The sequence below is a fragment of the Herpailurus yagouaroundi genome, unplaced genomic scaffold, assembly GCF_014898765.1.
Source record: "Herpailurus yagouaroundi ecotype Mexico unplaced genomic scaffold, PumYag 159, whole genome shotgun sequence".
Lineage (NCBI taxonomy): Eukaryota > Metazoa > Chordata > Mammalia > Carnivora > Felidae > Herpailurus > Herpailurus yagouaroundi.
The window spans coordinates 25,499,525-25,526,147 of NW_024412400.1; the positions used below are offsets into that span (position 1 = coordinate 25,499,525).

The following is a 26,623-nucleotide window of genomic DNA, read 5'->3' on the forward strand; positions in this document are numbered from 1 at the left end:
ACAGAATCGGAAACAGGCTCCAGGCTCTGAGCCATCAGCCCAGAGCCCGACGTGGGGCTCGAACTCACGGACCGCGAGATCGTGACCTGGCTGAAGTCGGACGCTTAACCGACTGCGCCACCCAGGCGCCCCGAAACTGTCATTTTAAATCACAGATATATTCGTAGAGGATTCTCATATTGCCAAGTAATTGTTACTTTGCTATGCTATATAAATCTACTCTTTGCAAATTTATATGTGTATATGCATATACATACATATTATAAATGTTAATATACGTGTGCACATGTTAAATTAGTTTTAGGAGTGTAAATCTGATAGCGCTCTCCTTTTTTTTCTCCTTTTATTAGCTTATTGCTTTGCATTTTATCTTTTTGAAAATTATGGAAATATTCGAGTCTAAACTTAAATATTTCTAGAATCCCGCTTCATGTTGTATCTATGGGTATGTTATTATTTTTTTTTATTTTTCTAATATTTATTTATTTTTGAGAGAGAGAGACAGAGTGCCAGCAGGGGAGGGGCAGAGAGAGAGGGAGACACAGAATCCAAAACAGGCTGCAGGCTCTAAGCTGTCAGCACTGAGCCTGATATGGGGCTCAAAAGTCACAAACTGCGAGATCATGACCTGAGCCAAAGTCGGACACTTAATGGACTGAATCACCCAGGCACCCCCTAAGTGTATGTTATTTTTAATATAAAATGAGTAACTCCAAAACAAAAGTATCCTACTCTTAATACCAAAAATGTAAATTCCTACAACAATGCAATTTCTGACCATGTGTTTTTTTTAATGTTTTATTTATTTTTAAGACAGAGAGAGACAGAGCATGAGTGGGAATGGGGCAGAGAGAGAGGGAGACACAGAATCTGAAGCAGGCTCCAGGCTCTGAGCTGTCAGCACAGAGCCCACTGCGGGGCTCGAACTCACGAACCGTGAGTTCCTGACCCGAGCGGAAGTCAGACGCTCAACTGACTGAGCCACCCGGGCGCCCCTCTGACAATGTTTAGAGAAGTATATAAGTTTTTTTTTTTTTTACTGCTAGCTTAAATACACTACAACACTAAGATAAATATATCTAAATATGTGAAGATTCACTCAAAAAGCAAAATCAAATATCCAATTTATGTTTTTAAAAGAAAATGGGGTTACTCACTGAGGTAAAGGGTGAGGATCCTTTATTTCCCAGCCCTTGACACCCCTTCAGGTGGTAGATTAGTTTTTTAGAGTCTGAATATGGTGGGGAAAAAATCTGCACATGGCAAGGGTAACAAGAACTCACCCACCTTCCTTTCTCAGATGTTAGTGCTGTCTCCTTTGATGAAATAAGTTGTTCTAAAGTGGGGATAAGTACAAGGACTTTGAGACATGGTGCCGAAACAACAACAACAAAAAAGAACAGGAAGAAGAAAAAAAAAGAAGTAAGCTACTCATAAACTGTAGGCTATTAAAGTTCTATCTCTAAAATATAACCCTAAACATTACACCTGCGAGGGTAGGTCCCTCAATTGCTGCCATACTCCCTTCATCAAAAATTAATCCATTCAGGATAAAGAAGATGTGGTTTATATATACAGTGGGATACAACTTGGCGATGAGAAAGAATGAAATCCTGCCATTTGCAGCAACGTGGATGGAACTGGAGAGTATTATGCTAAGTGACATAAGTCAGTCAGAGAAAGACAGATACCATATGTTTTCACTCATATGTGGAACTTGAGAAACTTAACAGAAGACCATGGGGGAAGGGAAAGGGAAAAAAAATAGTTACAAACAGAGAAGAAGGGAGACAAACCATAGAGACTCTTAAATACTGAGAACAAACGGAGGGTGGATGGGGGGGGTCAGGAAGAGGGGAAAATGGGCAATGGGCATTGAGGAGGGCACTCGGGATGAGCACTGGGTGTCGTATGTAAGCGATGAATCACAGGAATCTACCCCCCAAACCAAGAGCATACTGTATTCACTGTATGTTAGCCAATTTGGCAATAAACTGTATTAAAAAAATAAAATAAATCACTGCATTATACACCTTAAACTAATGTAACACTGTATGTTAACTATACTTGAATTAAAATTTGAAAACTTAATAAAAAAAAGTGAAATCCAAAAAAAATTAATCCATTCATTCTAAGTTTTAAATGAAAAATTTGAGTATCTGGCTGTCATCTTTTTTTGGTATTCTCTTATTGTTGATTTAAAAAAATTTTTTTTTTTTCAACATTTATTTATTTTTGGGACAGAGAGAGACAGAGCATGAACGGGGGACGGGCAGAGAGAGAGAGGGAGACACAGAATCGGAAACAGGCTCCAGGCTCTGAGCCATCAGCCCAGAGCCCGACGCGGGGCTCGAACTCACAGACCGCGAGATCGTGACCTGGCTGAAGTCGGACGCTTAACCGACTGCGCCACCCAGGCGCCCCTGGCTGTCATCTTTTCAAATCAGTTGTCATATGTCCTATCAGAAAAGGTTCTGAACAAAAAAATAACAAACTCTCCTGGATTGTCCTTCAAAGGGATCGAGGCGTTCCCTGTGAGCCAGTTGTAACCGGGTGCACTGCCAAGCCTCGAAAAACTTGCCGTCACCCAAGTATACAAACCTCCCGTCGAATGACATTTGCAGTTCTCTCCAAGTGATCAGTTTTCCTTTTGGATTTCATTATGCTTTAATAGAAAGTAAAATTAGATTATTAAGTATGATCTTCACAAAAATAATTAAATTAGTTTCCCCTGTAACATCATGACTGTTCAAAATGCACTGTAACATTATGGATCCTAGAAAGTGGTCGGTGAAAAGCTGCACATCTAACTAAAGCTTAACGGTCTACCACAGGCATGCATATATGAGCCAGATGTTCTGATGTGCCTTTAGGAGTCCCACGGCCATCCACAGGTCAGGGCTTTGAATCACCTCAAATGACACCAGGGCCAAAAACTCACCTTGTGAGAGTAAGGTGGCGCAAAGCACCGGACGTCAATCTCAGCGAAGCAGCCTGAGCGCAGATGGTGCCAACAGAGCTTCGCAACAACCCAGGAACTATGACAGCAGCACATGCCATGGTGCTTCCTGGGTAAACATGAAAGTTAAACCATTTTGAGAAAGCAGGGAAATATTAGACTATCTTAGGGGCCAATGAAGAAGAGTTTGGGTTTTTGCTGGTACTTTTATGTGCTGCTCTAACAAAACAGCACACATGTTAAAGGCCTAACTCTACTCTGACATAGTTTCTGCCACTATTTAGAGCTGATTCAATTGATCTCCACTGTACGGACATATGTAATCAGCGGTGCCATGGAATATTCATGCTATCAGTTTCCACAATCACTAACCAACCTCACGTGACTCATCTTATGCTATTATGGGAGACTAGATTTTATAACTGCCTAATAATTGTATTCCTCTCAAAGAGCATCACATAAGTCTTTAACATTTCTTGCTAGATAAAGTACAAGGAGCAAATTTTCTGAGGTTCACAGCGATGAAAATAAACAAACCGCACCTACGTGCAGTAACATAGATGAGTATCATTAATATCACGCTGAACGAAAAGAATGAAAACCAAACTCCGAAAAGCATATTCTGTGAATCCAGTCATATAAAGTACAAAAAACAGACTAAATTAATCTATCAAGTCAGAAATCAAGTTAGCAGTTATCCTTGGGGAGGTAATAATCACCATGCTATTTCTTAATCTGAATGCTGACTGCATGGGTATTTTCATTTTGTAAAAAGTCATCAAACCCCAGAAGATTTCTAGGGTATTAAAGATACTCTGCATGATACCATAGTGGTAGTGATAGACACCATTTGTCTAAATCCACAGAACACACAATACCAAGAGTGAGCTGTAAACTACAGCCTCTGGGGGGATTATGATGTGTCAATGCAGGTTCATCAACTCTAACAAATGTGCTGCTCTGGTGGGGGATACTGATGATGGGGAAAGCTACACATGTGTGAAGGGAGGGAGTACGTGGGAAATCTCTGTACTGACTCCTCAATGTTGCTGCAAACTTAGAAATGCTCTTAAAAAAACAAAAAGCATTGAAAATTAATCAAGCTACCTTCCTAGGATTTAAGTACTTCTGTTTGTATATTTCAATAAAACACAAAAAAACAGATTATCCAACATTGCAATTAAAAAACCTATAGGCTTATCAAAAAAACAGCACGGATCAGGAGTCAGATGATCTATTTTTTTGGTTCCTACCGTTCTGCTATCCTCTGCAAATTTCTGAATATTTCTTTGCCTCCGGTGGTCCCTTTTAACATGTTATATCGCAATATATATTTGTCCTATGTTAGTTAGAGAATATACGAAAATGTATGTAAACACTTTTTTCTGAGCTCTTTGGAAGGTACTATACATAAATTGTAATAAATTTTGGGTTAGAAAAATTCAAGCTGTGTGTGCTTACATTCCTACTCCACATTTGTTAAGTTAGTCCTTCATCTGACAAATACTTATTAAGAGTCCATTATGTGGCAGGCACTGGGGATACAGACATAAACAAAACAAAGACTTTCTTAGAGAGCTTACATTTTAGAAAATAGAGACAGAAAAGAAATAACAGTAAATAATCCAGGGATGATATAAGTCAGTTAAAACCAAGTCATATCAAAACGCACTGCTTTCTAACTAGTCTTTAAAAAAGCTAAAAGACCAACTTCCTGCCACAGTACCTTGTGGCATCACTGTGGATATAAACATGCTACTCACCATTTTTCTCTCTAGTAAATGAAAGAAGCATAAGGCCTTTCATCTCATGTAAGACTACTAAATGTAGTCTGTCTCCTCTGAATGTGCTAAACCTAAAATGGTGCATTCGTTGTTGAAAGAAAGAAGGTGAAACTTACTTTAGAAGTCCATGAGATTTTAGAAGTCATTAAGTATGTGGCTGGCTGACTGACTGACATGTAACACTTTGGTCCTGGTATTACACTGAGACCTTTGGATATACACCAGTTGGAACAAGGATGGTATTTCCATACACTGAAATTCTCACAAAGTTCCTGCAATGGCAGAGACAACATGTAAGAACCAAGTTCTGGCAAACTGTTAAAAGGCAGTCTTAGCTGCAAAAGGAAAGGCTCATTATAATCAGCAAGCATCACCTCACAGCAAGTCTGGGCTCAACTACCTCCTATCCATCAATTCTTCCTCCTTGGGTTTCCACTTTTCTGATTTTTTTCTCTTATTGCTTCCTTTATTCAGCTTCCTTGGCCTGTCTTTAACTCTTGCTACTTAGGACATCCACCCCATGAAAGACCAGACCAAAGGCTGATTACATGTCAGTTCATGTAACATGTAACTTCAGTTACATGTCAGTGAAGGCCAAGTCCTCTGATAAAATTTAACTGATACATAGTTAATATGGTAACACTGTTCTGTTCTGGCTCAGTGCTTTAGACAACTATTGCTAAAATAAATTGTCCTCAATTAAGATATGCCTTTTGGTGATTATGCTGTTTAAAGGGTCTACTGCTCAACTGAACTTGAAAATAAGGAAATGGGGGCACCTGGATGGCTCAGTCAGTTAAGCATCCATCCAAGTCTGGATTTTGGCTCAGGTCATGGTCTCATGGTTTGTGAGATCGAGCCAGGAATCAGGCTCCGTGCTGTCAGTGCAGAGCCTGCTTGGGATTCTCTCTCTCTCTCTGCCCCTCCCCTACTTGCACTCTCAAAATAAATAAACTTAAAAAAAAAAAAAAGAAAATAAAGGAATGTTAATTTTTAAAAGTTGTTCTCTCTAAAATTCTAAAATCTTATTTTTTAATGCTAGTAACCATGACCAAGGGTGCCATCTACTGACATATAAAGGGTATTTTTTTTTCTTTTTTAAAAAAATTTTTTTTTTCAACGTTTATTTATTTTTGGGACAGAGAGAGACAGAGCATGAACGGGGGAGGGGCAGAGAGAGAGGGAGACACAGAATCGGAAACAGGCTCCAGGCTCTGAGCCATCAGCCCAGAGCCTGACGCGGGGCTCGAACTCACGGACCGCGAGATCGTGACCTGGCTGAAGTCGGACGCTTAACCGACTGTGCCACCCAGGTGCCCCTAAAGGGTATTTTTTATCAATTGTGTTCAAAAACCTTCCCAAAGCAGTAAGGTAATAAAAATAAAAACCAAAACCTACCCACTTTTTGACATACATCCAATGGTTTCATATACTCAATGTAAATATTTAATTACCTCTTGAAAGTTAACATACATTAAGGATTTTCTAAAATGATACAAAGAAATACTTCATCAATGTTTCTATTCTCATAGGCCTTACCTCAACCAAAAAATTCTTAATCAACTCTATTTCTGAAACAGAAAATTCTCATCAATGCCAAATAAAACATAACCACTTATACAGTAAAAAAAAATTACTGCAGGCAACAGATTAAGCTTACGATTTAAAATGAACTATACTGGTTCAGTAAGTACACTCTGTTTAAGAATTGTCAGGATGTCAGACACTTTTCTACACCGTGGAGACACAATAAAGAACCAGACACACGGTGCCTGGGTGGCTCAGTTAAGTGTCAGACTGCAGCTCAGGTCATGATCTTGTGGTTCTTGAGTTTGGGCCCCACATCGGGCTCTCTGCTGTTAGCACAGAACCCACTTGGGATCCTCTGTCCTCCTTTCTCTCTGCCCCTCCCCCACTCATTCCCCCCTCAAAATAAGTAAATAAACTTAAAAAAAAAAGAAAAAGAACCAGACACAAAGCCCTTCTCGTCATGAAGTTTTATTAGTGTGTCCAATCAATAATAATAAACCGATAAACAATGAGACAAATATAGATTACAATGAGTATGATAAAGGAAATAAGTGGGGGAGTATCAGGAAAGGTCCCTCTCGAGAGACATGTGAGCTGAGACCTGACTGATGAGGAAGAGACAGCAGAGCAGACAGCAAGGGCAGAGCCACCAAGCAGAGGTCTGATCACAGAAACAAGCCTACTATGTTACAGGAACCACAGCCAGTGTGACTGGAGAGCAGGGAGCTAGGTGACAGTGACAAGAGAGGAAGTCCAGCAGGTAGACACTTGCCAGGTGACATCAGACCATGGAAAGAGTATGACCTTTATTCCAAGGGCAATGGGAAGCAACTGAAGGGTCTGAATAAGCCAGGAAAGGTTTACATTAAAGGATCTAATTTACATTGACTGAAAGACCTAATTTACATTTATAGTAAAGGACCATTCAAACTACTATGTAAAGAATGGATCACAGAAGGCCAAGAGTCCCCAGTTTTAAGGCTCCAGTCTAAGAAGAGAGCAGGATAAAGCTATGAGATGGCAGAAGTAGAAAAACAGAGAGCCTATTTTGGAAATAGAGCCCTATGACTTGCTAACAGATTGGATGAGGTCTGGGAGTAGTTAAAAAAGAGAGGAAAAAAAAAAAAAAAACCGAACAACTCTAAGAGCATTCATACACTGAAATAAAGTAAATTCACAGAACTATCATAGCACTCGTTGATTCAGAATGCTAAGTGTCACTAAGGAATCAAAGCGGCTCCCAGCATTTGGCATTTGGTAAGGGAACTCTAGTGGTTCACAAGTTACGAGAGTGCTTGACCTGAAATCGGTGGAACTGCGTTCAGGCCTGACTCCTTCCTACTTTTTCATCTAGGGCCAGTCACATCTTAACATTTTAAAATCAAATGCCAATAGCACTTCACTGGATTGCTGGAAGGAACAAATGTCTATGCAAGTACCTGGCAAGCAAGAGTTACTAAAAAGCAACTCAATTCCATTAACCCCTGCCCTCTCCTCCCTGCATAACAACCTAGAGAGGTTATCGGTTTGATACCGCCAATAAACTCGCCTCAGCCTGATGCACAACACCCAGTTGCTATTCAGAATTATAAACTAGTTCTAAATTCGATCATATGCTGAGAATTCTGGCCAATATTATTTTCCAGACCAGCAGTGTTAACATTTTATGATTTAAACAACTTTTTTAATTTCTAAGTTTGTGATTGCAAATGATCCTATAGCAACTAGTAAGTCTGCTTTTGTCACACTCTCAAGGTCCAAAAATGTCTCATTACAGAACATTTCCATTCCCTTTCAGGAATAAAAGTTTAGTAGTCATTGTAATGTTTTATTGAGAAATGCTGGGTGGGGTTAAAAAAAAAAAAACAACTGCATTACACGTGTGGTTATGGTTTTACTTTCTTCAGCACAGTATGAACTCAAAACTGGGCAGAACCATACAGGGAACCACTGCTGGCCAGACAAGGCATATGGCCAACAGCTGGCAGGATGAAAACAGTATAGGAAGCCAAGGAGACTCCCAAATCTAGGTCTCAAGGAAACCAGCACTGCTCTGGCAGAAAATCTCTGAGCTCCAGGGCTGTAGGTTTCATCCAGCTCTGCTTCAATGCCATCCTATCACAGACAACATCAAAGTTCATTAAGAGCCTAGGTTCTGGAGTCTGACAGACCGGAGTTCTCACCACAATTTCCCGCCACTTACCAGCTTTGCCTCCTTAGGCAAGCTCTTCAGCCCCTAAACAAGTTTCCCAGTGTTGATAACGGGATTAATATACCTACACCTCACTGGGCTTCTTTAATGACCTCATGCACACAAACCATTTGATAATAGTGCCTGACAAATAGTGTTCATTATAATTAATAAGTAGTTCACTAGTTTTTCTTTTTCCATTTTAGGTAATACAAACTCAAAAAAAGTTGGAAAGTTACAAAGAAATTATGCATAAAAAATATATATATATTACCCAACAACTCCTGTAACTGCTAGGCTACTGACCTCAGATTTTAAAATTCCCCGGCAAATTGTTTTTGCTAGGTCCAAACTGCTTTCTAAAAGGCCTACCAATTCAGACTTCCAAAAACCAAATATGAATGCACCCATTTCTGCACATTCAAAAATGGCTCATCTTTAATTTGTAGGTACTTATGCTGAGAAGCACTGAAGAACTAAAGATGGTTCCCAACCTCAAAATGATCACTGGGACTAGTGAACAGACCCTGGAAGACTGTCCCTTGTCCTCCTGTCTTGAAGATACTACGTGGGAAGTATATGTGGATACAGAGATACAAGGAGCAGCCATGGAGCTGGATGGGCTTTGCTGGGATTTCTCCTTTGCCCAGTCACTCCAGAATCATCCCACTTAATTTAACAAGTGTTTCCTAACTGCTGGATAGGTTTCCAATTATGCTAATGTGAGGCCTTCGAGATAACCTTCTACCAACTTTTATGTAACTTACTGATTTTCTCCCAGACTCCTCTTTTCAAGACTTAAAAGAGCTAAACCATGTGGAGCTACACCTCAGTGTGCACAAAATTGGTAACTTCATGCAAACCTTTGAGTATGTGTATATAAATAAGCATAGGAATGTGTGTGTGTGCAAGTGTTACCCTCAACATACCATGTAAATATAAATGAAATATGGTATAAATAATTGCTAACCAAGTAAAACGGGTAACTTCCGTGCAAAAGTGGAATGTGAGATCTGAACGCAATCTTGTAAATCATCTCTAACCCAACCCCTTTTTAGTCAGAAGGCAAAATAAGGCTCAATGAATGTAAATATCCAGCTCCCCGAGCAAGTTCCCAACAGTCAGATTCTGACCCCACATCTATTTCTCAAAGTGCCGTTTTCACTGCATTGCATTCCTAACTTTGAATAAATGTGGAGTGATGGAGGGATACCTCCCATGGAATCTCCTTGCACTAAAACAGACACTAGCACTGCCTTCAAGACAAAGCACCTTTTATTTGCATTTCACTTTAATGTATACAGAGGTCTCAGGGTGATAACTCTGTCTGCAAATACCATTCCTTTGACAAAAAAGAAAGCTGGTTCAAATAAATTAAGTACTTTGTTCGGAGGCTTTGTGGACAGACAGGGCCTTCATTTCCTAGACAGGTGGTTTTGGTCAAGATATCCAACTCTGTTATCTTAGTCTGAACATCAATAATACGGAGTAACATCTAAACTCCCAGGGTTGATATAAGAGTGATACTTAGTGCAATACTTGGTATATAGCAAACTCCCAATAATAAAAGGTGGTGTCATTACTATTATTACAAGTCATTGTCATTAATAATGACACATGCTTGGCAAACATAGGACTAGAACTCAGCCTGCCTTCCCGGCCGTGGTCCTCTCAACACAATTTAGGGCATTTGAAGATAATCTGGAATAAGGGAGAGAGGCGGGGATGTACCTGAATGGCCAAGCGCAGCCAGGAACTACAAAGTAGGCGTCGCCCTGAGCTCAAGGTCACTCGGTGAATCAAAATTCCAAGTGGACTTTTCGTCCGTCACCGGAGAGGCAGGAAGGGAGGTCCAGGAGGCAGAGCTGCTCCTGCCGCCGCCTGAGACCTAGCAGAGGAGCGCCCTCCTCTCCCCAAGGGCGTTGAAGGCCGGGGGGATGCCACCGATTCCGCAGACTAAGGCCCAGGCCTCTCTAAACCCGGCGGACTTGAGCTAGGACGGCAGCCGCAGTAAAGGGCCTCCGCGCCTCCGGCGCGGCGGGGACTTCGCTCGAAGACCTGCCAGAGCTCCACCACCCGCGCGAGACAACTTCCGGTGTCCCAGACGACACGTCAGAGCGGCGCAAGCGATCCCCACATTTTATTGGTCGGTGCCTCCGACAGCCGGCGCGGTGAGCACACCACCTAGCAGCTGGCGCCCTCATCCAGGGTCTCCGCCCCCTAGCTCAGCCATCTCCATGGTGACCGCAACCGGGTCACCCATTTGGCCTCGAAAGCCGGCGTTGCGTCTTTGTGTATGCGCCGGAAGCGATAGTTCCTGAGCCGGTGCCCGCTGAAAACCCCCGGCTGGGGCCCGCGCGGGAGAAATTAGACCGTCCCGGGGCAGTGTCGGCTGGCGGGGACGACAGGCATCTGCCGACCCCAGTGACAATGGCCGTGTTTCACGACGAGGTGGAGATCGAGGACTTCCAATATGATGAAGACTCGGAGACGTATTTCTACCCCTGCCCGTGTGGGGATAACTTCTGCATTACCAAGGTAACTTCAGGGCCCCTCCCGGCGACTCGTCGGAGCAGGCGCATTTTCGCTCTTGCTACGTTCTTTCCGCGGTCCCGTCACCTTGCATCTCACAATTTTCCACGCCCTTTTTGCCCTGTCTCTGAGTCGCCGTAAAGTTGATACCCTGATTTGACCGTGGCACATCGTTCTGGCCTTTAGTCAGGCGGAGGGCTGGAAGGTGGAGGTGGGAAAGGTCGGATGGCGGGCAGCTGCTATCTTGCCATCCTCCTCCATTTAGGATCCCAGTTCTTTTGGGAGGAAGGGACGCGTTTTTTTAAGTCTTCCCAGGGGTTTGGAGGCGACTGAATCTTGGCTAACCTTCCCGGGTATTTTCAAGTAGCGCTTCGCGGGAGAAATAGAGTTGATATCTCTCTCGGCAGGCCTTTTTGGCCTTCACATACCTTGTCGGGAGACGAGCCACAAAGGAGCTTGACCGTAAGGGTGGAAAGAGTTTGGGAGGAGGAGATCACAAAGGGAAGACAATACCGTACGGTGTTTGATTTTGTTATAGGAAGATTTGGAGAATGGGGAAGACGTGGCAACGTGTCCTAGCTGCTCTCTCATTATAAAAGTAATTTATGACAAGGTAAGTCGTCGAATTTTAAAAGGTGCGGGGGTGGGGGGAAGTGGTTGGAAGGCAAGGACCTAGAGCAGTCTGTGACATCTAAGTGCGGGTAACTCATTTTAGCTTTGGAGAAGGCAATAAAGAAAACTGCGTAGCTAATGAAAATTATTGATTACACATTAAATAGAAAAATAATCATAAATATTGACAACCTGTATTCCTCCTTTATTTACTAAGTAATTAAAATTGTTGAGAGCTCCTAGACTTATTTTGGAGGGAACAGTTGTATAGTGTTTCTTCCCTGGCTTATACGTATAAAACTCTGCATTATCAGGTCATAGCTGCAATTTTACAGTTTCATTTTGGTCTTTGTCTTACTGTTTTTCACTCAAGGATATTGACAATAGAAAACAAATGTTCTGGGGCACCTGGGTAGCTCAGTTGGTTAAGCGTCCATCTTTGGCTCAGGTCATGATCTCACGGTTCGTGAGCTGGAGCCCCGCGTCGAGCTCTGTGCTGACAGCTCAGAGACTGGAGCCTGCTTCAGATTCTGTGTCTCCCTCTCTCTCTCTGCTCCTCCCCTGCTTGCTCTCTGTCTCTCTCTCTCTTTCTCAAAAATAAATAAACATTAAAAAAAAATTTTTTTTTAAAGAAAAGAAATGTTCTTATTGCCCACCCCTACCCTAACTTTGGTCTGTACTTGGAATGGAGTCTTAAGTAAGAAGTTTGACATTGTTTCATTTTCCCTTTTTTTTTTTTTTTTTTTTTTTTTTTGGTGGTGGTGGGAGGGAGATATAATTGACATATAATAGCTTAACATTCTTAAGAATAAACTCTAAAATGAGTATAGGGAAGGTGAGAACAAGGCACTTAGTCTCATGAGAGAAGCAGGCTATAATTTGGAAGCTTACAGATTTATTCCTATATTAAAATGTGTTCTGGAACAAAAAGAGAACAGAGTAAGGGAGAGAAGGAGTGCTTGTATGAGAGGAGGTTGCAATTTTAAATAGGGTGGTCAGGGCAGACCTTCCTGAGAGAAGCCTTATTGAGCAAAGCTTGAAAGAGGTGAGGGATTGAGCCCTGGGGGATACCAGCAGTCCAGCAAAGGGGGCTTGCAGTGGACAGGCCCTAAGGCAGGAACAGGTCTGTTTTTATTGAGGAACAGCAAGTGTGACCAGAGCAGAGTAGATGAGGGTGAGAGAGCAGCCCAATATGAAATTAGTGGGGTGGGGCGATCACAAAGGTGTTTATGGGCTACTTTAAGGACTTTTGCTTTTGCTGTGAATGACACAGGGGACCAATGGAGGATTCTCAGACAAAGGAGCGCTATGATACAACTTAAGTGAAAATAGAGTGATTCTGGCTGTTGTGTTCAGAGTAGACTGGGAGGCAGCAAGGATAGGCATTGGGATATAGCAAGGGTAACAGTTAGGAGGCTGGTAGACGAACCAAGAGGAGAAGATGGATGGCTCGGACCAGGCTGTGGCAGAGGAGATCATGAGAGGTGGTTGGATTCTGGATACACTTTAAAGGATAACGATCCTTTTTTTACTGATTGGGTATAGGATATGAGAGGAATCAAAGATGATTTCCACATTTGTGGCCTTCGTAACTAGAAGGTTGGATTTACCGCCAACTGACGGGGAGGCGTCTGCAGGTATAGGGACCAGAGCTGGAGGTACTAAGTTTAGGAGGTCTACTTTTGATCCAAGTGGAGAGCAAGTGAAAATGCAATTTGATGTGCAAGTCTGAAGTTCAAAGAGAGAGAGAGAGAGATCAGCTGGTGCTGTAAATTTTGGAGTTACCAGCACACAGATAGCGTTTAGAGCCTTGAGACTGGATGAGATGACCAGGGCTGTGAATATAGATAGAGATGGACAAAAGAAAGGACTCAGCTCGGACCCCTCCCAACGTTAAAAGGTCAGGACGGGAAGCAAGGAAACAGCAGAGTTGCCTGAAGAAGGAGGAAGAAAACTACCGGTCTCATATCCTGGAAGCCAGATGAGAAAAGGTGGAGGAAGGGAACACCCTTGTCAGATGCCACTGAGAGCGAACTGACAGTCAACCATTGGCTTTAACAGGGAGTCCATTTGTGACGGTGGTGAGAGCAGTGTTGATGGAGTAATGGAGACAGAGCCTGATTGGTGGAAAACTTCTTGGAGAGAATGAGAAGAATAGGAAGCAGCAAGAGTAGACTTTTCTTTCAACGATTTGCTGCAAAGGGGAGCAGAAACATGGGGCAGTAACTGGTGGTGATAGAGGATCAGGAGAGGGTTTAGGGTGGTAGACATTCAGCTACATGGGTGAACGTAGACACAGGAAGTTAGATTTAACCATGGTTGTGGTTTTGTCAAGTAGGTAGGAGGGAGTGAGGGAAGAGGGATTGTGATAATTGACTGTGGACTTTGAAGTAGGTCCAGAAGACAGAGAGGAGCAGCGATGATACATCGTGTGACTTAAGAGTCAAAGTTGGTGGGTTGTAGAGAGGGAAGGAGAGCAGTGGCAGAAAGAGCAACCAGTCCCTCCTCCAGTTTCTGTGGTACCGGCGCTCTGAGGGAACACAGCACCACCACTTGAGAGGCTATAGGGGAAACGGTGCCCTTAGGGGATGGCCTGTTCTCGAACCCAGCATTAGGGTCATTTGGAGCTGAATAACCGTTGTACAGAGCTGTAGGGTGTTTAGTAGCATCCCTGGCCTCTGCTCATTTGATGCCAGGAGCACGTCCCCCGAATGTCTCCCAAATATTGCCAGATGCCCCCTGGAGACAAAATCAGCACGCCCTTCCTACCACCTCTTGAGAACCACTGTATTAAAGCAGGAAGACGTGGTTATGTTTTAAAGAAGGGGTTGAGAATATGGAGCAATGTGCTGGTCACAGACCATAAATTTCAAACAGCAAGTTGGGGTCGGAGAGGAGGTGCTAGGTGCTGGGCAGGAGTGAGAGAGCGATGACACGATACAGGCTGACCCTGCTGGGGATCAGACTACAGGAGATAAGGGGTAACCTGGAAGGCAGAGGTTTCTTGTAGCTGACATGAGCCAGGATAACTAATCAGAGATTGAAATGCATTTACAACATAGCTGACACTGCAGATTATCTGTGTGGGGAAATGCATAAAGAGCAATCTCTTTTAGCTGGAAGAAGTAATTACCTTGGGGCGCCTGGGTGGCTCAGTCGGTTGTGCGTTTGACTTCCACTCAGGTTATGATCTCACGGTTCCTGGGTTTGAGCCCCGCGGCGGGCTATGTGCTGACAGCTCGGAGCCTGGAGCCTGTTTCAGATTCTGTGTCTCCCTCTCTCTTTGCCCCTCCCCCACTTGTGTGTGCGCTCCCTCCCTCTCTCTCTCTCTCTCTCTCTCTCTCAAAACTTAATAAATAGACTTAAAAAGTGGCACCTGGGTGGCTCAGTCTGTTAAGTGTCTGACTTCAGCTCAGGTCATGATCTCACCGTCCATGGGTTCGAGCCCCGCGTTGGGCTCTGTGCTGATGGCTGAGAGCCTGGAGCCTGCTTTGGATTCTGTATCTCCCTCTTTCTGCCCATTCCCTGCTCACGCTCTGTCTCTGTCTCTCAAAAATAAATAAACATTGAAAAAAAAATTTTTTAATAGATAGACTTAAAAAAAAAAGTAATTACCTTGAAGAGGATAGGCATTTGAATGACCACATATTGAATTTAGGAAGTTATAGTGTAGTAATTAATACAGAAACTGAAAAGGTGTGACATGTGTTTATAAATGTGATTTCTGACAAGTGGATGATCTGTGGTGAAGGGGGTGGGCATGCTTGTTTCTAAGATAAGCTGCTTTGAATTAAGTGTGAGTTCAGGACTAAAAACTGAAGCACCTTTAAGATGATAATTTTGGTGCCGACACTGACTCTGAACAAGGATGAAGTGATACAGCAATGAAAAACTAACAGCTGCGGGGTGCCTCGCTGACTCAAGTCGAAAGAGCGTGTAACTCTTGATCTTGAGGTTGTGAGTCCAAGCCCCACGTTAGGTGTGGAAATTACTAAAAAATAAATAAATAAACTTTAAAACAAATCAAAATAAAAACAAACAGCTGGATTGATTCTGCAACAAAACGAAAGTCTAATATTGATGCATTTGTGACACACTCGATGATTAATGTAATTACTTGTTCTGTCTTAGGATCAGTTTATGTGTGGAGAAACAGTCCCAGCCCCTTCCACTCACAAAGAATTAGTTAAATGCTGAAGAAGACTTTAGGAATCCAAATGCTGAACATTTGGGAATGAGCCAGTCTGGAAAAATCAAATGCAAAGTTACTGGCTTCTTCCTGAGGACAACCATTCTGTAGTTGGCTCTTCCATTAGAGTGTGGATCCTTGCCTTTGGCTGCCAAGTTCATCTCCAATTAAAGAAGCAAGTGCACGACACGACATGCCTGGATTTTGTGCTTAGAACTTTGAATTGGATGTGTTGTTAATTTTCCATGTGAATTTTGTGTCTCACACCTGTTTTCTTCCTTATCCGATCACAGCATCATCTACCTCAAAGTCATTAGGATTCCTTAATAAAAGGGGGGATTATATTTTTGGTTTAGTTATTAAGATGATTAAAATTAGCCCTTTCTTTGAAATCGGACATCAACTTTGCTGTTCTAAACTCAAATTAGCTGCTTTGTCCACATGCACTTTCAGTTCCCACTTCTCAGTCTTGCATTCATTAGAACGTTCATGTTCTGTTTAGCATGCCACTTCCATTATACTTCCTACATGGAGTGCTGCTCGTGGAATTAGAGAGAAAATATACCGAGCTCACCCTTTTTCCAGAGCAAAAAGTTAGTAAGAAAGAAAAGTCAAAAAGTGAAATGGTCAAAGAATCTGGCGTTTCCTTATCAATCTTCCGCATGTTCCTCGAACATTGGGACAAGACAAAAAGAAAAGCAGCTGAAGGAATGAAATCGGTAGCAGAACGAGAGGAGGAAAACTTGCCAACTTATAAATTAAACGCTTGAATAGTTTTGCCAGGTCAGAGCAGGTAATAACTGCGTATCTGGGTCTTGTTTGTTTTTAGATCAGGCTAATGAAATTGCTTTCGAGATAGGGGTTCATGTCAAGGCCTTGCAGCTGGCAACAGTGCTTTCAGCGTTACCTCAAAATCGACTCACTGCCCCTAAAAGGCAAAGCTTCTACAGCAACTCTTGGTTTGCCGAGGATGAATTTGAAGATGAGATGCCGACTCTAAATAAATATGTCCCTGGGGATGCATCTAACAAGTGGTTATAAGCTGTACCTGAACCAGACGTGCATTCTTAGAAGTGTAAAAAGAATTTATAAAGACAGGCTATCAGACTTCCTTTGCTACAGTGTAGTAGCCAGAAATCAGAATCGCTTACACGAAAATTCAAGATTTTCTTTTATATGCACAATTTTCCTATGTGTTTATAAAATTTAAAAATTCACTGATGTCCGGCATGTTGTTTTGGATGGGAACGTTTCCCGCAATTGGAAAAAAATAGCTTGCCAGAACATGACCAGTCTGTCGCTGGTTGATACATGTGCTTCACACACTCGCCAAGGGTTTAACTTAAAACAACTAAGTGGCCTTTTTAAAAAACAAAACAAAAACAAAACCCACAAAAAAACACCTTGCAAAAGCACGGTTATGTGCAGCTGTTACGTTAAATCACCAAACATTGTATGCCAGAAGTGCATAGTACATTATATGGTATTATATAACATATTCACGGAATGAGAAGTCTCACTGCTGTTCAGGGACACACTGATGCCCCAGAAGAATCCGCCAGTGAATTTGAGCCAATGGCAACTTAGATGAGAGCATGTTGTATGCTGACTGCTGGGAATTAACTCTAAAGAGAAATGAACTGTCTCATGCTCGGATTTGATGGTTTTGTAAATCCCAGTATTAACTCCTTCAGCTGATGATGAATTTCAGACAGGAACAGGCACCCCTGATGTAGGTCTACTGTGAACATAGAAGGAATAAAAGTCCCCAAGTCCAAACATCCCAGGAGAGAAAAAGTGCACTGGCAGTCGGTGATCAATGATAATCTGCAGTGATGGGAGTGATTCTGTTTCCAGAATTTGTTAACTGCAAAAGAACAAGGTTTAATCCTATGTTAAGCAGAAAGTAACACAAGGGCCTTTGGGGTATGACTAGAGTTCTTTGTGACGCTATGTGCCTTGTGTACTTTACCAGACCTTTCAGACCACTTCTGAGAACTGATTTGTAATCCAGGCTGTCTCTTACTAGCTTTGTAGTCTTTGCAGTGGATTTGTCACTTCTACAATTAGGAGACCAGATTGGGTGATTTCTAAACTGTCAGTACTAGAACTTCAGCCTTCATCGCTTGCGGGAGCTGAAATGGTCATTGAAACCTTTATAAACTCTGAACTAAATCATGAACTATTAGAGAAGGAGACCCCATGCTTCTTTAGTGACTTAATGTTACCACACTTCAGAGTTTGAAAATAGAGTTGGCTATTTAAAGGATTCTGCATATGTCTTCGTGTACACCTCCAGAACCACTTTAGGGAAAGCGCCCAATGCTTTTGATTGCTGTGCATATTAATTTATTATCAGGATACTAAATAAAGTCATAATTCAAATCCATTTGTTTTCATGTAGCTTTCTTCCCCTAAACACCAACATTTTGTATTAAAAGGTTTTGATAGCATTTTCTATGAGGTAGAAAGAAGCCTTCACCTGCTTCGGGAAATTTTAAGTAAGTTTCTTGTATGGACGGTAGAGTTTTTAAATGGGAAAGAAATTGTCACTGTTTTTTTAGTTTGGCCACATGGGTTTTGGTTGTGGATTTTTATTTTTCCTGGGGGAAAAAATAGCTGTGAATCAACTGTCAGTCAGGCAAAGACAGTTGAAGGTTGATATTTTACTTTAAGGCTGATGATCAACTCTTGCAGTTGTTTGAGAGCCCAGCTCTGGTCAAGACACAGTTTGAACCTCAGTTCGTCCACTATAATCTTGGACAAGCTACTGAATGTTTCTGTATCTCTATGTCCTGGTGTGTGAAATGCAGACCATAACACTACCTCTTTCCTGTGGTTGATCTGTGGATTCATTCATTCCGAAAGTGTGTGTGGAGCGCCTGCCACATGTTAGGCACTCGGTAGGGTCTCTGCCATCATGGAGCCTGCAGGCGAGTGGAAGAGGGGAAGTAAGATTACAGACTGTGGTTACGGCCCAGGAGGAAACAAACTATGTGATGTGACAGCTTCAGTAGTTGTATCGATAAAGGGCAGACACAAGGCATCGCAGGTGGGGCACTTCTGAGACTTGAAGGGTAAGGGTGAAACAGTCCTTGTGAAAATAATTAAACGAACTAATGACTAAAACATTTAGTACAATACCTATCATATGTGCAAAATAAAGGTTAACCATTCTGATTCCAAAAGGAATTCAACATTGTTTTGAGCATTGATAGCATTCTTAGAATAAATATGAGAAGTGCAAATTATTGGACACCCTTCCCCTGTACTTACTGAATCTGGGGGCGAGTGTTAACAAGCTCTCCGAGTGATTCTGATGCAGCTAACATTTGAGGACCACTGATCTAGAACCAGTGTTCAAACTTGGCAGCACATTGGAATTATCTGAGGAGCTATACACGGATGCCTTAGAGAAGCTGATTTAATTGGCCTGGGTGCAGCTTGGACACCAGGATTCTTAAAGCATCTCCCTGGTGATTCTAATGTGCAACCAAAGATGAGAACCACTGGACTAGAAAAACAGGAAATTCATAATCGCAAAGTACAGAGGGTCCAATTTTTTTAAGTGGTCACACCTGCTTTGTGGAGAAAGGCGTGTGGACTCAGTTGACCCCACACCTTGTATTCAGGCATGAAATCAGCCTTAGCAAGTGACCCAAGAGCCCAGGCTGGGCTAATGGACAGAGTTGGAGAGCGCCAAACTGGGCAGTCTCTGGCCTGCGTCCCTTGTTCAAACAGACAATCCCATCGTTTCTAGCACACACTCTGGCTGCTAATTACATACCTTGCAAAAGTGACAGCTTCTGCAGGTGTGAGCAATTAGGATTTCTCTAACTCCATTGGAGGATGCCTGCCACTCCCTGCTTCCTACAAAGCAAATTGCCCATGATTACATATTTGACTGGGAAACCATTTTACAAATTATTCCTTGTTAAGGGCTTGAAACAAAGGACAAATGAATAGGGAATCACAGTTAAAAATACTATCCCCGGGGCGCCTGGGTGGCGCAGTCGGTTGGGCGTCCGACTTCAGCCAGGTCACGATCTCGCGGTCCGTGAGTTCGAGCCCCGCGTCGGGCTCTGGGCTGATGGCTCAGAGCCTGGAGCCTGTTTCCCATTCTGTGTCTCCCTCTCTCTCTGCCCCTCCCCCGTTCATGCTCTGTCTCTCTCTGTCCCAAGAATAAATAAACGTTGAAAAAAAATTAAAAAAAAAAAAATACTATCCCCTTGCTCACAAAATGCTTACATGGGGGAGGTGTATCTAAGGAAGTCAAATGAGGGGCATTTGACAGGGGAAGGGGTTCAGTAAGAGGTGGCTCCCAAATAGAGGTAAATGTCTAGTAAGGGATGAGGCATCCCAATAAGTGGCACAGAGCCACAGGTGCTATTCAGTGGGTCAACACTTGGGACCGAGGCAAGTAGTTCCCATCTGAGACCTGATCATGGTAGCAGGGTCCAGTCACTAAGCAAAGATTTGGGGGCAGATTTCATTCTTAGAGGGGAACTGAGTTCTTGGATAGGGTCAAATGTTGAACCTTTGGACAAAGATGAATGCCAAGATTGAGAGTGGAGAAGGGGGGGAAACAAACTGTTAATGGGCACTATCTGTGAAGGCAGCACAAGCCATCCAGGGTCACCCCAGAGGGCACTGGGTCCCAGTCTGCAGTCCCAAGTGACAGAAATTGGAATATTACTTCCAGTCTTTCTCTGGTGGCCAGTGCTAACTTAGGACCACACAGGGGAGGGGATTCTGGAAATGTAGTTGTGTAGTCCCAGTTTAACCAAATTAGCACCACATACAGTGTTGGGAAGCCAAGGTGAGAGTGGGGCACTTCATTTGTTCTTAAGCAGGTAGAATGATAATAGCACGATGTCATTTGGATTACATGTGATGTTGATACCATTATCCCAATGTTAACTGGAACCAAGTTTTTGTTAATGTGTCGAGTATTGTACTACAAACCACCCAAAACTTAAAGCAGTAGTCGTTTGTTCTCTCTTGTGTCTAGGGATCAGCAGGAGTTGGCTGGTGACTGTAAACAGCAGGCTGCAGCTGGTTCTGGTCCCATGCCACCCTTCTTCCTCAGACCCGGGGACTTGCCAGGACAGCAGTGCAAGAGCCATGTCTGCCAGTTTTCCATTGGCCAAAACAAGTCACGTGGCCAAGCCCAAAGTCAAGGTGCAGGGAAATACAATTCTCCCATGGAGGTGGTGGGTAGGGAAGGGGTGGCTATTTTTGGAAAGTAATCTAAGTGTCAGGCTTGGCATTTCAATCCAATACTTTTGACTCCAAATCTCATGTTCTCTCTTCTCTGGCTGTGTTGGAATAATTGAAAAATTTTCCAAGTGATAAAATGGAAGCAGTTTGAAACATTAAAATAAGTCAGCCACTCTCATGTTGCTGGCCAGACATCAGACAGCAAGCCCATGGGACTAATTTTTTGCTAATTTTTTGTGTTTTGAGATGAGCGAGTCTTTGGCTGTGTTTTCCATATTCAAATTCAGAGCAATGTAACTCTAGTAATAACAGATTATTTCCAAAGTCTGCCATAAATATCCACTTGAAGATATTGAATTATTAGCCCTAATTATAGAGAGAAATGGAACATAGGCTCATATGATATTAAAAGTGAGATGTAATACTCATGGGAACCTTCACTACCCACCTTACTGACATGTCTGTTTCCTGCTTGCTGGCACTTTGGGATGTTCATTTTGAATGTTTTTATGACAACTAATTCCCTGATACATTTCAGCAGTACCCAATGGTTTGTTATCCAAACTGTTTCAAATCAGGTGAGCAGCTCTTGCTTCAGGTCTCAGGTGACTGTGGTGCCATATCTGAAACCTTGAAATTTAGACCTTTGACACAGTCCACCAGATACAGCTTATGTTTCCAGCCAAATGTGGCCTACTCATGACTTGTCCATCTGGCATGGCTAAGCACTCAACACACCATGCTGAGGGGGAAAAAAATCAGTGAAGTTAGAACTGAAGCAGGACTTTCTGCTTATAAAAGTGTTAGGATTGTTAGTAGTTAGCCCCCAAATGGATAAGTACTCTTATTCAATCAGTAAATATGCTCCAAGGTATTTTTGTTTATGAGAATTGGGCCTCATCTCTTCAAAGGGCGATTAAAGAAATAGAATTATATTATGGAGACTCTTTAAGAACAGGATGGAAATGTTTTGCTCCTCTAAGTGACCCAAAGGCATGCATTGATAGTTAAGGATTAGAAACTTGGTTCTTCGCCAAACTTAACCCTTATTCACCATCACTTTTTTTTTTAACTTTATTTTTTAAAATTTACATCCAAATTAGTTAGCATATAGTGAAGCAATGATTTCAAGAGTAGATTCCTTAATGCCCCTTACCCATTTAGCCCATCCCCCCTCCCACCACCCCTCCCATAACCCTCAGGTTTGTTCTCCATATTTATGAGTCTGTTCTATTTTGTCCCCTCCCTGTTTTTATATTATTTTTGTTTCCCTTCCCTTATGTTCATCTGTTTTGTCTCTTAAAGTCCTCATATGAGTGAAGTCATATGATTTTTGTCTTTCTCTGACTGACTAATTTCACTTAGCATAAAGCCTCCAGTTCCATCCATATAGTTGCAAATGGCAAGATTTCATTCTTTTTGATTGCCAGTACTCCGTTGTATATATATACCACATCTTCTTTATTCATTCATCCATCAATGGACATTTGGGCTCCTTCCATACTTTGGCTATTGTTGATAGTGCTGCTATAAACATGGGAGTGCATGTGTCCTTTCGAAACAGCACACCTGTATCCCGTGGGTAAATGCCTAGTAGTGCAATTGCTGGGTAGTAGGGTAGTTCTATTTTTAGTTTTTTGAGGAACCTCCATACTGTTTTCCAGAGTGGCTGCACCAGCTTGTATTCCCTCCAATAATGCAAAAGAGATCTCTTTCTCCGCATGTTTGCCAACATCTGTTGTTGCCTGAGTTGTTAATGTTAGCCATTCTGACAGGTGTGAGGTGGCATCTCATTGTGATTTTGATTTGTATTTCCCTGATAATGAGTGATGTGGAGCATTTTTTCATGTGTCGGTTGGCCATCTGGATGTCTTCTTTGAAGAAGTGTCTAGTCATGTCTTTTGCCCATTTCTTCACTGGATTATTCGGTTTTTGGGTGTTGAGTTTGATAAGTTCTTTGTAGATTTTGGATACTAACCCTTTATCTGATATGTCATTTGCAAATATCTTCTCCCATTCTGTCGGTTGCCTTTTAGTTTTGCTAATTGTTTCCTTCGCTGTGCAGAAGCTTTTTATTTTGATGAGGTCCCAGTAGTTCATTTTTGCTTTTGTTTCCCTTGCCTCTGGAGACGTGTTGAGTAAGAAGTTGCTGCGGCCAAGATCAAAGAGGTTTTTGCCTGCTTTCTCCTCGAGGATTGTGATGGCTTCCTGTCTTACATTGAGGTCTTACATCCATTTTGAGTTTATTTTTGTGTATGGTGTAAGAAAGGGGTCCAGGTTCATTCTTCTGCAAGTCGCTGTCCAGTTTTCCCGGCACCACTTGCTGAAGAGACTGTCTTTATTCCATTGGATATTCTTTCCTGCTTTGTCAAAGATTAGTTGGCCATACGTTTGTGGGTTCATTTCTGGGTTCTCTATTCTATTCCATTGATCTGAATGTCTGTTCTTGTGCCACACCATCATTTTTAATGGAATCACTGCATGTACGTAACCAGGCAAGAGGAATGCCTGACCATGGCCAGATGGCTCCTGTTTTCTTGCTTACACACGCGTTCTGCCCCATCTGTGAGCTCAGTGGGTCAGGGCCCTAGACAAAGAGGCCAAGGATGTTACTGGTCACCTCTCCAGGCCTTGTCTTAACTGTGAAACAGGGTGGGTGTGAAGAAAGAATTCTGAAGGTCTCTGTCAGCTGTGTTCTGATATGACTTTTAAGCAGGTGAACGATTATTTCTATTCTCTGATGAAGTTGTCCTGTCCTGATTTCTATTCTCTGATGAAGTTGTCCTGATTTGCCTGAAGGAGCAACCTGGGGATGAGTGCCGTGCTCTGGGCTGGGAGAGGGGACAGAGGAAGAGAAGGAGGGGGGAGCTGACAGGGGCCAGGCCCTGTTGGGGGAGCCAGAGCCCCACTGGACAGGAATGTTGACAGCCCAAGCCATGTCAGCAGCTGAAACCTCTCTGGGCTCACATGTTCTTCTTCCCAAGGGGCAGCCTACTTAATGTGAATAACATCTGTGGAAGCTTCACTCCAAGGCCTGAGGCAAACACAGCCCACTGGTTACCAAGCAAGGGGACATCTTACCTACCTAGCAGGGCTTTTGCATTCTGGATCTGCGCTGTCCAACATGATAGCCACTGACTATGTGTGGTTTTTTAAATTTACATTTCAATTAAGATGAAATAAAATTAAGAAGTCAGTTCTTAATTTCAAGTACCCATGTACACATGTGGCTGTGGCTTGTGGCTACCATATTGGATGGTTCAAGTAAAGAACATTTCCATCATCACAGAGAGTTCTATTGAGTGGCTCTGTTCTAGAATGCAGCACAGTGCTCAACTGAAGAAATATAAAATGCCTCTCCCTACTTCCTCTTCTTATATGACCTTTCTTTCTTTGTTTGCATTAGAATGGCCCAGCAATTTATTCTGGGAGGCTGAAAAAGATGAGCTCTTTGATATCAAAAACCTGAGTTCACGTCTCAGCTCCCTTAAGTCAAGTTTACGATAGTCACTTTGTTTCTATGTCAGTAAAATGATGAGTTTTGAAGATCAGATGGGATAATAAACATGAAATTATTGATAAGCCCAATGAACTGTACAGATTCGCACCAAATGATGCACCAAGAGAAAAAGGAGGGGAGATTGTCATTAGAGTTCTATCAGAAAAGGGGTGAGTTTTGGAATAATATTGGTGGCTTTTCCAAAGGGACTGTAAAGGTAAAATAAGGATACTGTCTCTGAGGGAGAAAGCACCTATCTCCCATTTCTCCATCCTTAGGGAGTCTTCATGCAAACCAAATGGGCCTAAGAAGAGGCACAAACTTTTGATTTTATAATGCAAGGTTGAGGGGCACGTGGGTGGTTCAGTTGGTTAAGTGTCTGACTTTTGATCTTGGCTCAGGTCATGATCTCACAGTTTGTGAGTTCAAGCCCCTCATCCGGTTCTGCAGTGATGGCAAGGAGCCTGCTTGGGATTTTGTCTCTTCTTCTCTCTGCCCCTCCCCTGCTTGTGCATGTGTGTGTGTGCACGTGCGCACGCATGCGTGTGCTCTCACTCTCAAAATAAATAAACTTTAAAAAAATAAGATAATGCAAGGTTGAGGTCCTTCTGACCCCAGAGAGGGAAAGGTTAGGACCTGAGGTTCCTGGGTGGGGAAAAACACATGTTTTGGAACAATGCTTGGAGCATCTGACTATAGCAAACCCCCTCGGATAGAAGGTTCCTCTTAAGAATGTAACAAATACCACCTACTTCCCCTTAGGAATTTGACAAAAGACCTAACTGAAAAAACATGGTAGACCATAAAACATATGACCCACAAGGAACATTATGGCCATAGACCACCCCCTCATACTTGGAATCCAGCCAATCAGGAGTGGACAACCCAGCATCTAGAGTTATCAAGCCAATAAGGGTAGAACCTGAGAAGGAATGAGGGGGCAGGGAAGGGGGCAACCAGAACCTGATAAAACAAGGACCCCTTGCCTATAGAAGGCATTCACCTTCGAATGCCCCCTCTCTGTAGAGAGAGCTTTCCTGCTGTTCTTCCTTTCTGAGCTTATACTCTCATAAACTTCTGTCTGCTGTTCGTTCTGTGTCCACCTCTTCATTCTTTGAAGCGGCGAGCAACGAACTCCGGGTTTTGAGGTAAAAATTCCTACAACATCTGGAGGTACTCAGGAGATCCTTACAAGGCCTACTCCTTAGCCTCTCAAGGAGATGAGAAATGAGAAGTTGTCCTTATTCCTTCTTCCACTTTACTGCAGAAATTCATGTGCAATCGTGTCGACTCCAGTCACTTCTGAGTTACCTCACATGTGAGTCTGTTGGTTCTTATGTAACAATAAATTGTGTTTGCTCTCTTCTGTACACACATGAAGAGGTCTTTTTGTTGGCAGGATTGTTTTATGGCCCCAACAGAACCAGCGAACACTTAGGTTTCTGATGTGGAAAGGAGGTGCCAAAGGGAAGGCCTCCTTCTGAAGGAGATGGGCTCAGAGGAGGGCAGGGCTGGGCTTCAGGCTGACTTGCAGTCCAGGGATGCTGCATTTGAGACCCAGGCCAGAGGAGAGCAGCAGCTCTGGTGTCCTGAGGCCCAGAAGTGGTGTAGGCCAGGAAGGGAGAGGAGTAGTATAGGCCAGTCCTGAGACTGCCTGGTAGTAGGGCGGCTTTCCACCTCCAGCATGGCAGACTCCCTGATAACTCCAGAAAAGTCCTTGAAGTGAAATTTCTGTTTTAAGTGCTACAGGGCTTCTTTGCCTTACATGAGATTTCAAATCACTGAGCTTTCAACAACAAAAGTCCTCATAGTTTCCTGGACGCTGAGGAGTCCCAGGTCATACTGTAACTTAGTGGTGGAAGCAGGTGGAAGATTTGGGAACCTGTGTGCCCTTGGCTGAATGGTGGTGAGTGATCACACACTAGTACAGTGCTACACAGGGGCAGGCCGAGGGCAGCCCAATGGCTGTAAGAACTAAGGGACTGAGGGACAAACGAAGGAGGGAACCACCTCGTCCTACCAAACCTGGCATTGCAGGATTTTCTGTACATCAATACCCAGTCTTCGTTATCTCGCCACTTCGATGAATGAAGAGGTGGACACGGAA

The 26,623-nt window shown here is 42.9% G+C and overlaps 2 protein-coding genes and 1 long non-coding RNA gene across 8 annotated transcripts in view; 1 reads left to right on the top strand and 2 right to left on the bottom strand.

Annotated features, from left to right (window-relative positions):
* The window catches only part of OXNAD1 (oxidoreductase NAD binding domain containing 1), a 41,779-nt gene extending 31,251 nt beyond the window's left edge, over positions 1-10,528 (bottom strand). The window contains exons 1-4 of one of the 5 annotated variants that reach the window (XM_040480124.1): positions 10,196-10,528; positions 4,860-5,015; positions 2,942-3,068; positions 2,602-2,665 (exon numbers count right to left, since the gene is read on the bottom strand). In XM_040480124.1, coding sequence (XP_040336058.1) covers positions 2,602-2,665; positions 2,942-3,060 — 183 coding nt within the window. In that variant the 5' untranslated portion in view covers positions 3,061-3,068; positions 4,860-5,015; positions 10,196-10,528. The remainder of the gene's footprint in view (positions 1-2,601; positions 2,666-2,941; positions 3,069-4,859; positions 5,016-10,195) is intronic. The other 4 variants (XM_040480125.1, XM_040480128.1, XM_040480126.1 and 1 more) reach the window with 4 other exon arrangements.
* Positions 10,529-10,547: 19 nt separating this feature from the next.
* DPH3 (diphthamide biosynthesis 3) lies at positions 10,548-18,186 on the top strand. 2 transcript variants are annotated; one of them, XM_040480129.1, is made up of 3 exons: positions 10,548-11,002; positions 11,535-11,609; positions 15,740-18,186. In XM_040480129.1, exons 1-3 carry the CDS (start codon positions 10,895-10,897, stop codon positions 15,803-15,805), a joined length of 249 nt encoding a protein of 82 aa, XP_040336063.1. In that variant the 5' UTR covers positions 10,548-10,894; the 3' UTR covers positions 15,806-18,186. The 2 variants fall into 2 exon arrangements, with proteins under 2 accessions (XP_040336063.1, XP_040336064.1); XM_040480130.1 differs by lacking the exon at positions 11,535-11,609.
* Positions 18,187-18,443: 257 nt separating this feature from the next.
* On the bottom strand, positions 18,444-24,868 carry LOC121033638 (uncharacterized). Its single transcript, XR_005792034.1, has 4 exons — positions 24,103-24,868; positions 21,466-21,759; positions 19,585-19,667; positions 18,444-18,724 (listed from the first exon to the last, which is right to left on the bottom strand). It is a non-coding gene; the product is annotated as an uncharacterized LOC121033638 (long non-coding RNA).
* Between the last annotated feature and the right edge of the window lie 1,755 nt (positions 24,869-26,623).

Coding starts and splice junctions, on each gene's coding strand:
- DPH3 (XM_040480129.1), top strand. CDS start 10,895: ATGGCCGTGTTTCACGACGAGGTGGAGATCGAGGACTTCCAATATGAT. Junction 11,003..11,534: donor ATAACTTCTGCATTACCAAG/GTAACTTCAGGG, acceptor ATTTTGTTATAG/GAAGATTTGGAGAATGGGGA. Junction 11,610..15,739: donor TAAAAGTAATTTATGACAAG/GTAAGTCGTCGA, acceptor GTTCTGTCTTAG/GATCAGTTTATGTGTGGAGA.